Source organism: Gadus macrocephalus, chromosome 13 (assembly GCF_031168955.1).
Source record: "Gadus macrocephalus chromosome 13, ASM3116895v1".
NCBI lineage: Eukaryota > Metazoa > Chordata > Actinopteri > Gadiformes > Gadidae > Gadus > Gadus macrocephalus.
In genome coordinates this window covers 18,715,072-18,726,027 of record NC_082394.1, presented here as the reverse complement: position 1 = coordinate 18,726,027, position 10,956 = coordinate 18,715,072, and the positions used below count along the sequence as shown (strand labels likewise).

General features: G+C 43.0%; 1 protein-coding gene across 5 annotated transcripts in view; it reads right to left on the bottom strand.

The window, feature by feature from the left end:
• LOC132470603 (contactin-4-like) overlaps positions 1–10,956 on the bottom strand; it is a 104,303-nt gene that overhangs the window by 75,384 nt on the left and 17,963 nt on the right. For all 5 annotated transcript variants that reach the window (XM_060069341.1, XM_060069340.1, XM_060069343.1 and 2 more), the window contains exons 2-3: positions 9,695–9,828; positions 5,795–5,973 (exon numbers count right to left, since the gene is read on the bottom strand). In XM_060069341.1, the coding sequence (XP_059925324.1) occupies positions 5,795–5,973; positions 9,695–9,828 (313 nt within the window). The remainder of the gene's footprint in view (positions 1–5,794; positions 5,974–9,694; positions 9,829–10,956) is intronic.

The following is a 10,956-nucleotide window of genomic DNA, read 5'->3' as shown; positions in this document are numbered from 1 at the left end:
TGTGTGTGTGTGTGTGTGTGTGTGTGTGTGTGTGTGTGTGTGTGTGTGTGTGTGTGTGTGTGTGTGTGTGTGTGCGTGTGTGTGTGTGTGTGTGTGTGTTTGTGTGTGTGTGTGTGTGTGTGTGTGTTGGTGTTGGTGTGTGTGTCTGTGTGTGTGTCTGAAAGTAATAGTGGGCATATCTCTTTGAGTAGAAAATTAAATCCAAAACGCATTGATTTGAGTGAATTAAATACTGCTTCCCTTTTGTGTTGTTTCGAGTGAGATACTCAAAATGTAACAGCCATGAATAAGGTATCCTTACTCTTTGTTGCGGCGGCGGATCAGTAGTGAAAGCATAGACTTTCATTAAGCCCTACTTGAATGCCATGGCTTTTAGTTAACATAAAAGTACGATTGTTCGACAGGAGTCCTTGTTGATTTACAACAAGGACTCCTTGGTCAGTTAATATGCGTCATATTGACTGTGGCACAAGTCCAATAAGGAACCACCTTTCATTATGATGAACACATTCATCTGCCCTTAGCCCTTCAGCAATTTAAATGGTTGTTTTATAAGACTATATGGAATCTAATTAAATGGTTAACAATTCCTGCAGATTTATACTCCTAAATCTCATGGGTAATTTAAAATATATGCTATATCATCTGTATGATATTCTCTTTACACTCGGTAAGTACGACTAGCCTGCAAGGCTAGTCTAGACTTCAAGTATGAGATATAGTACACCATTAAAATCCCACAATTAAATATACAAATGTTTCGCCCACATGTTTAATTTATGGAATACTTATTTTGCACTGCTTCTAACTGCTTACTCAAAAAAACAAGATATTGTGGCCTAGAATAATTGAGTATATGAGGGCACTCCATAGATGGAATGACAAATTGGCTGTCGGCTGCCATTTTTTGCCTGCAAATCACTGTCCTTGTGCATTACAGTTGGCTGGCTCTGGAAACCTCCCCCTGTGCAGGAGGGATGACCATGATTTATCTTTGCTCAGAACAAAAGTGTTATTGGATATCGAGCTACAATCACCGGCTCTTAATGAAATTATTCCAGGACCCAATTTTTTCCTTATTTTTTATGGTTTACTTTGAGCCTAACGTCCTATCTTGTTTAATGAAGAAATGGCACTGAGTGTGTTTGCTTGGGTAGCAAGATAGACTCCAAATGTATTTAAAGCAAGTGTTTTGTGGTTGTCCTTTAAAGCCGGTTTTGGTACTGTCTGACAACCGCCAAAATGGCCCAGAAATGGCTTTGGAGTGGCTTTGGAGCCCAACCACTTGCTTTCATCTGAAGGTACGATAGAAGGCTAGATAAAAGGAAAATAAAAAACGTCTCCACTAAACATGTGGCTACAGAAAGACTTCTAAGGTACTAAATTTATTTGTTTGTTCCGAAAATATTTTTTTGGGGGGGGGCTTTTTTTAGGTTGAGATTAAAGCTTTTTTCATAAGAGGAGTTGAGACGACGGCCTCTCTCGGGCCTGCTGGTGTTTTTTCCTGGACCTGATTGGTCGAAAGCTCTTCCCGCGTTGAAAGCTTTGAGCCAGGGTGGTATAATTCAACTATGCCCGTCCGCCCACACTCAGTGGTCGAGATGAGCCCCCCCAAAAACCCATTGTTGCGAGACAGGGGCTTCAGGGGTGGCAATGAAAGAGCATTTTATTGATACAGGCGAATGACTTCAGAAACTGCATTGCAGACAGGGAGACATTGTAAAAGGGGGATTTGTGGCAAAGGCACCCTTTTTGTGCATGCACAGCTGTGCACATAATTACTTGGATGGATAAAAAAAAGACACGAGCACTTGAAACAAAGAGATCGACACAGACATTGGAAATCCCTTTGATTTGCGGGGTTGGGATGCTAAAAAAATTTTTTACCGGGAGTGTACCTAAAAAAAACAACTGGGACTTAGGAGGAAGTACTCCAGCACTGTCTCTTAAAGGGGAAGCGGGGCTAACTATGATTAATGTCCTCAGGACCAGTAAATGTGATGCCCCATCTAGATGCATTAGCATCAATTACTGTTAACCTGGGCTGACATTACAAACAATGATCTCCCCGATTAGCCTGATGATCACATCCCAGATATATGAGCAGTTCCAAATGCCACTGCGACTTATCACACTTCCACACGCCTGTCCCGCCGTAACCATGTGATTCATTACCTCCTGAGAGCATCCTTAAGGACACGCTTTGTCTGGCAATATACGCCGTGTGCGGACTCACGCATGCGTGTCCTGCATGTGTGTTGGTCCAGCCGCTTGAGCTCGCAGACATGGATGAGGTGTGCCTCTATGTTTGTGTCTCCCGCCGTATTTTGAATTATGTGGTTATCACGATGCATAACGAGTTCTTAAGGATGCTCTTCGCCTCCCAAAATATGGTATGTGTGTGCATATGTGTGTGCCTGTGTGTGTGAGCATGCATGCGTGTGTGTGAGTGTGTGTGTGTATGTACAAGAATGCGTGTTTGTGTATGTGTGCGTGTGTGTGTGCGTGTGTGTGTGTGTGTCTGTGAGTGTGTGGGTGTGTGTACAAGAATTCGTGTTTGTGTGTGTGTGCGTGTGTGTGTGCGTGTGTGTGTGTGTCTCTGTGTGTGCATGTGTGTGTGTGTTTGTTTGTGTGTGGGTGAGGAGGCATTCACATACACAGAGATGGTGTGTTTGTGTTTGTGTAACACCACTTTTGTTGCCCTTTTAATTATATGGTTATCATATGGCTGACTTCTTCCTCTAATCTATGTGCCTCCAAGAAAGGAGATGAACGGCAGGGTTTAAGTATGTTATGCTATACTATTGAGCTCCCTCCTGTGCAATATCTTGATAGTATACCACAGATAAGCACCAGAGTACACCCATTAGCTATTTACACCTCATTAACCGAGTCAATATGCTCGCGCCGCATTATCACAACAGCTAAGAGGGGTCTAGAGGATTTATTTGCATTTAAATGAGGTATTCATGTTTCCCCTCAAGGCCTCTAAAGTCCTACCCTGGTGAAAGCTGGAGATGTCCACCGCAAGTAAACTGCTTCATTCGAGGTCTGAACCCTGGACCTTCCGCTGGTATTCAAACTACCACTCTCTGAACCCTGACATAATATTCAGGTGACGGTATTCAGTGTATATCTGTGTTCACAAAGGTCCCTTCTTGACCTGAACCTTCTCCGCCAATGCAGTGGAGCTGCTTCGGGGCTCATTGTGTTGTAAAGATTGTCCTCCTCACCGCTACGACCTGTCTGTGTGGTTCTGGGATGTGGGGCTGCAGTGCACACATTGACCGCACTCATCAGTATGAATTATGGGCGTACATATTTTACATAATCACCGATATGGAATCGATAGACATACTAATCAAGGGCAGCCAGTATCGAGTGAGAGCGCCCACAGGCTCATCCGTTATCCCGGCCCCGCGGACAGCCGCGCTGCTCTCAAGAAGTAGCATCATCCATCAAAAGTTTGGGAGGGAAAGGGAGGGGAATGCTGAGCAAGTCTGGAGCCTCGCCCACTTTCAAATAATAACCTTGGATGGCCCTTTAGCCGACTCGTAGTCTAAACAAATATTACCCCAGGGAGACAATTTAAATACAGACCGAGTAAAAATTGCGTCCGATCTAATTATGACATGAAGCGCTGTTGTACTATAGGGTTATAGCATTAGAGTCCGTCTGCGGCAGGAGAGAACAGCACTCCTTTGCATGCAGGTGTACACACCTACGGGGGCGGCAGATGGATTGTTCGTTACAAATCAATGTGCACCCGCAAAAGAAAAGGGTTTAATTAGGTGGGGCCAAAATCTGGGCCAGTGAATATCTTGGGGTTGTCGGCAAGAATGAAAAAGAGAACCTCCACAATTGGACAACTTATAAAAATCCCTTTACTTTGAAGTCAAAGACTTTTCCTGTTCCTATACGATATTAAATCTCAGCCCGGCTGTTGGTATTGTTGTGTGATGTCTCTATAGGGTTGACTTTGAAATGGCTTGTGACTGTGGCTTATTAACATCATACCTGCTGGTAGGGGTTGGAAGTAGGGTCACTTTGAGTAACAATACAGTACAGTAGGTTGAAATGTCAAACCAAGCATGTGGCCAATGAGAATCAGTGGAGTCCAAGGGTAGTTCGGTTTGACAACAGGGTTGGTGTGTGAAAATAGCACATACTGCATCTTCAAATAGGAGATTTCAAATGTCCCTCTTCGGTTTATTCGAGATCACGTTGAGACCCAACCGTCCAACCATAGGGAGAACTGTATGAGCAATGACGTCACGTTGACTAGCGTGACGGGCGATTCGAGGAACATGGTTTGTGAGTGATGTGAGAGTAAACTTTGAAAACTATCATTCAGCACAACCCCAAAGGCATTGTGCACGAGGAAGAAGGCAAATTCCGGATGCTTCTATTTAGATCGAAACCATAAACTGCGGGAGCCCTCTGCGAGCCTTGATAGTGTAATCTACTTTGATGGTCTCTTTAAAACCTAGACACATAAAGGCAGCAGGATGCATTTAGGTCTGTTTGTCGCATAGCTCACACCCTATATGATGTGTTTGTCACCTAGCCCTTGGTTCGTATCAGCCTCATAATTGAACTGGATAAATAATATAGACGTACATGTGTAACACATAGGTTAGCCAGGTACAAAGAAAGAGAAGAGATAAGGAGATGTTTATTATCGAAGTAAGATGCGTCTTAAAAATGCATTTCAGACCTTGTTTTCCATATTAGGTTTAACCTTATCAAGGACATACATTCAGCACTTCCTTTAAAACATTAAAACCTTTCCTAGTCCAATCCATTTGCCTCATTAAGGGTTGTTTTTTCACGCCAACATGTGGGGGAAAAGACACATATATCACATTGGTTGCCCTTTTTAAATGATTTTGTTGAACTTTAACCTTTGGATCATGACACAAGTTAATTAAGCATTACAGTGGGTAATAAAGAAGATGAATGACATCCGACCGTACAACCATTCCTTGACGGCGTGACAGGAGTTGTGGGCTGGTAAGGTCAAAGCGTTAACAATTGATGGAACTGTCACCGTATCGCAGTCCACTTCTGCAGAAAGAATCGTTTTTTCTGAAGCAAGGGACCGACTTACCAACAGCCGTGTTGACTCACGAAGAATATAAAATGGCCAAAGATATATTGACGTCCTTGTCGCTTAAAGAGAAGCTTTCAGAATTTAATCCAAGTGCGCCATCACTCAGTTACTAATGTCATCATTTATGCTACGGCCGATAAATGGGCCCATTGGCACCTATTGACTTGTATTTCTTTAGGAATCTGAACGCCCAGAGTTAGACTTCAACCAATCTATTCTGATGCCAAACTGAATGACCGCTCATTAGAGGCATTCAATTTCCTGTATGCTTGATTGATTGAATTCTATGTGAAGCATCTTTTGAATTGTTTCTTTATTTTTTACTTTCTTTTCTTCTTGGTTGAATGAGCAATATCAGGTAGTGGCGGTGTTTCTGAGTGATTTCCAACCTTAGGGAAAAAAGGGTTGAGAGTGTTTTGTTTTGGTCAGCTGTTTGCAGCGTATGCAGCTCTTCCATCGGCTCTGTGCCTTTGACTCAAAACACAAAACTTTCTTTAGGAGAAAAAAGACTCATCGGACCACTGGCAGCATCCAGATCCCCAGAGGGACTAGCGTCTCATGCATCCATCCCAGACTGCTAATGACAAACCATCCCAAATTGATCAACTTTTGAGTTACCCGTCAAACAAAGCAAAAAGAAACACACACAAAAACATTGGCTTAAAAAGGTTTAAAACTCACATGCAAATGTGAGACTGGCCTCCCGGCTAACGATGGTCCCAAAGGAGTTTGAGGCGAGGCACTGATAGGTTCCAGCATCGTGGTCCTTGTTCAGGCGGCTGATTCTCAGGTTGCCTCCGGAAAGGCTGTAGTGGGAGCCGCTGGATTTCACACTGAGTACTGTGCCATTCAGTTTCCACCTGAAATCAACAAAAAAACAGGGGAGATCAGAGAAAAAATATAATCAACGCTTGCGCAACACATTCAAATTAAATCCATCCTAGCCCAAGGTGGTGTTGTTATTCACAAAACTAAATGAGAGACTTGGTGGTGCCATCATTCCATTTTTACCAACAGGGGGGAAAGAAAAAGGAAGAGGGGAGGCAGGAGTTCCCATGAAATCATGTCCTCTAGCATTCTGTTAATCTAACTAACAGTGGACTACTGGGGTGCCAATGCCTGAGAACAGACAGGGGATGCAGACCATCCATCTTTCCCGAGCCCAGTCAAACTGTATACACATGCTGCTAAATCATTATGCTGCCACAATTACAAGTTACGCCTGCAACCTTGCCTCAACCTGTGACTTATACTCAAGTCCATGTGATTATCATCAGTGTTAAGGGCGTGATCGATGAGGAAGTGTAATTCAGGTAAAATGAGTTAAGGGCTCCCTGCAATATTTCCAGACAAGGCATATATCCAGTAATGTATGCCTTCAGCATGCATAACTAAAGTCGGGGTAGAAAGACCTTTGATTTCTTTGAATAATATGGCTATCAATAAGGAAAGGTCGTTTCTTTACTTTGTTCACATGCATAAACAAAGAAAGAAATTTGATGTATATGATCTTTTAGGGATACATAAATGTTTCTCTGAATAACACGTCTATAAAACAATTTTATATACTGCTATATATAGTGCTATTTGTCAATGAAATTGATTTCTGAACCCACTGAGTACTGAGTTGTATAATTCGTTATCAGGCGTTATCTCTATAACAGTTATTTCTGTTAAAGACAGAGACAAACAATGACAACCACCATATCCTGCTGGACGAATTGAAAGGCTTGTGTCCCCTGTGGAGCGGCTTCCGTTAAAACTAGTGTTTGTTGTCTGCTGGTCTGTTTGCACCACAATAGCAACGGGGGGTTTATCCAGGCCATATCTAGGATCCAGCAGTCCTACTCAGTTGCAGCAGAACTTCTGAGGGGAGACGGCATAGAGCCTGAGCACGGAAACTAAAAACTGAAAAGAACTGGTTTTCTCTTTCGTTACAGGGATTTCAACCCAACAGAAACTAATTTGCACTAACAGGTGATTTTTTTTCACAGTTTAATAGTGCTGGCTGAGTTTGTGTCAGCCAATTACCCACTTACAGATCCCCGCCTCCAGCCACATCATTGGTCAATAATAAATATGCAGCAAAATAAAGTAAAACGCCCGGTTCACAAGGGTTTGAGCTCTTCTGCCATTCGACTTTTATTCTTGCATACACTTATTCTTTTATACTACTTTAATATTCTTCAGTCTGATTTGTGAGGCTACTTGAGATCAACAAGTCTATAAATAGACACAATGTGTGCGGACACTGGACCATCCCATCCGGGTCCATGTGAGTGCATCTTCTCCAGAGCCTTGTTAACGCACACACTAGAGTAGAACAAGGACGTCTCGCAAGACCAAGTCAGTGTTTCCTTCCACCACAGTCAAAGCGGAACGTTTGAAAAATAGATATAGAAAAAGATGTGCTTCGGAGATACAGTCTAGACAAATGGACATGACGAGAATTATCTTCTGAACTGCAAAGTTTGTGTCGGGTTTCTGATGTTGGCATCGGGGCTTAGGCAGTGAGGAGGCTGTCCCTGAGGGATTCATCTGTTTCTGGAGAGGAAAGGATCGCATCGACGGCAAAAAAAATGCAAGGAGCCAAACGGCTCAGACACAGGCCCGGGGTAACACTGATATTTCTCCAAGAAGGAGTTATTCAGATGAGAAAATGTTATTTCAAGAGAGAAAAGGGAATGCAACAAAAAACATACAAAAGTTTGTTCATTGTTCATCTTATGTTTTGAGATTTGGCTTTGATTCTAACTAATTGAGTCTAGGGAGTTTTCTGATGCAGATTGAGCTAAGTTTGCTTTATTAGGGAGGGATTTGTTCAAAAGGCAACCCACTTCAAAGCAGGCGTTGTAAATGTAGAGGACCACTGATGTCTTCTGTTTGGGAAGGTCTTTGAGGGTGTAGACTAAGATAAATTGGATGATGCAAATGTAGACAAACAAACAAAAACAAAAACGAACAACCCAACCTTCCCCAAGAAAAGGAAACGTACATTCAACACAGCGCAACGTGGAATGCATTTGAAATTTACTATTTAGTAATCATTTTATCCAAAGTGACATAGTGTTGTTAAGCAGCATGTTGGGGTTGGGCCTCATCCATACCAACAAGGTAGGCTGCAGACATTTGGTTGAACCAACAACTTTACAAGGGCTGATCATTTTTACCACCATGTGTGTGTAGCACGTTGTAGTGAAACACACAACCAACCCATACACCAGATCCTTTCATTAATCTATTAACAATCAGTCGAGAAAACCAACAAAAACAGGAACAGCAGTTCAATTTGCAAGGCACATGTTTTATGCAATCACTTTACAACAGGCCTGGTATCGCACGCTCTCGATCGCATAATGCCCCGCCATCTGGTTAATGACGTGGCAGAACATGCTGCGATCTAAACAAAGCCTGCGCTTTGTTTAGTCTGAAAAATCTACAGGTTTTTCCAAGCAGTTCTATCATGATTTGGAATACGATCGTCGTTTGCCAAATAAGAATTGTATTTTCAGATGCATCATTGCAACCGGTATGATGATGATGATGATGATGATGATGATGATGATGATGATGATGATGATGATGATGGGGATGGTGTATGCAGGATTAATGAACTTTGAACGTGATTAAGCCGTCAGCTGTCGAACGCGGGAACATCTTTGCCGGACAGCTGCACTGCCGACTGGGCCGTCGCCTGGTAACCTTGACAGCCACGCAGTTGATTAGGTCATGGGCTAAGCTGGCTGTGCTCCCACGCATTCAAGGTCCCAATCCTCCCAAATCTTGCCCCCGCAAATAATTGTCCGGCGGAGACCGGAGGTGATTGATTTGAAGCTTTAGATGCAACATGAAAAACGACCAATATTAAAATAAAGAATGTGCAGTCTCGTGCACTTTAACGGCGCAGTGTGGTATATGAATCGGCTACTTAAGGTTTAATGTGTATTTTCTATCCAGGTGGTTTTCCTCTGACAGGACTGAGTTCACCTCTCTACAAGTCAGTCCTGATTCTGAATAAGCTCAGTCTGGCAAGTTCCTTCTGAAAAATAGACAAGCAGACCAAGGTGCCTTTGAATGGTGCAACAGACAACTCCTTCAAATGCTCAATTCAGCGAATAAATAAGAGACTGGAAACAACAGTGGTTCTTTTACAAGGATAAGAGCAATTTGTCATTTATGCTTATTCATTGGAAGTGGCACAGGTCTATTCTTTTTATTTATCTCTATTCTTTGTCCAGGTTCCTGTAAAGCAACACAGTACTCTGTATCGATACATTATTCCCATATTGTCATTATGTTATATTATTGTGTGAGATCATATGGAGATGATAAATTTGTCAGGGAAGGGGGTCTGGTGAGAAGGGAGAAGGGGACAAGTATGGTAGGAAGGTAGCAAGGGAATCAATGAAGCACAGAAGATAGATATATGAAGATAGAACATGTCCCTGGATTCCTCTTAGTGCAATGTCTTTGAAATAGACTTACAGTGAACTCAGACCCATGTCCTTCAGGTAGGGGTTTAAGGGGTTGAGGGGAGGGGGGACATTGGGGATCAAACTCGGTTCCCCCTGCCCTACTCACCGGTAGAGGGCGGGGGGCATCCCCTGGGCCTCACAGCTGAACATCACCTCCCGGTTCTTCTCCACGGCGTCCAGGGGGTACACGATGCTGCCCGGCTGCTTGCTGAACACCGGACTCTGCACGGCGGCACCACTCTCTGTGGGCAGAGGAAGACAAATTAGCCTCTGTGTGGTTTTACAACACAAACCTGTTTGTTAAAAAATCAGGCGGGGGGGGGACGACACCAACACAGTTTGTAAAACAAGCAATTTGTCAGCAGCGGCGGAAATCGGTTGGCACCCAAGGAAGGAGAGCGATTAGAGAGAGAGAACGAGGACAACCACGAGCGGACAAAAGATATCAATTTGTCTGCCGTTTGTGTGCCACATCGCCCACCAGCGCCGGCGGTGGGTGGGGAGAATGATACGGCACGATACGTGTCCTCCAGCGCTGCTTAGGAAACAGCATCTGATTTATATTGAACAATTAGGGGAGTTGGGCAGCGGCGCTGTCATTGGCCCTTTATCGGTTGGAATTGTGGTCCAATGGGCTTGCTGCCATGGGATTGGTCCTGACTGGGTAATTGTGGGCGAGGGGGGGGGGCGGGGGAACCAAGTGTATAGATATTGTAATACTAACAACATTTTGTTTAACATTTTTTTAATAATATATTTTGATAATTATGCAAATGTACATCATTGGGGCAGGCATTTGGTGGAGGGCAGCCTCCAAGGGTCTGGTTTTGTATTCTTGTACATGTGAATAATTTACAATTAATGCCATTTAACTGGCCTATACTGTAACAGGACTTGTAAACAAATCAAAAATACACAATGTATCTTCTGAACAATTTAAAATACAATTAAAAATTTTAAGATTAAGTAGTAGTTTACTGCTTACATGTACAAATGTGACAGTTGAATTGTGATGCATTTATATTGCAGACAAGCAAAACAATGTGACCGTTCTCCGTGGCTCTTTGTGCTCTTTGCAACAACAACACAAGCTTGTCAAGTCAACACATAAGGCTGTATGCCTCTACTGTCTCTCAGTTGTCAGCCCACTATATCCACAAAAACCCTCGTCTCTTCCTTTGGTTACTTTCTCAGGGATTATTTATTAAAGGTAGGGTCGCAATTGATTTTAGAAGGTATTTTTGTCGTATTTGTTGAAATTCTATTTGTCTTGACAGCATTCAATAAAAAAAAAGCTTTGACAAAAGAAAGAAATCAAATTTAGTATCTGTGGCTGTCGCAGGCACGACTGAAATGATTGGATGGCTT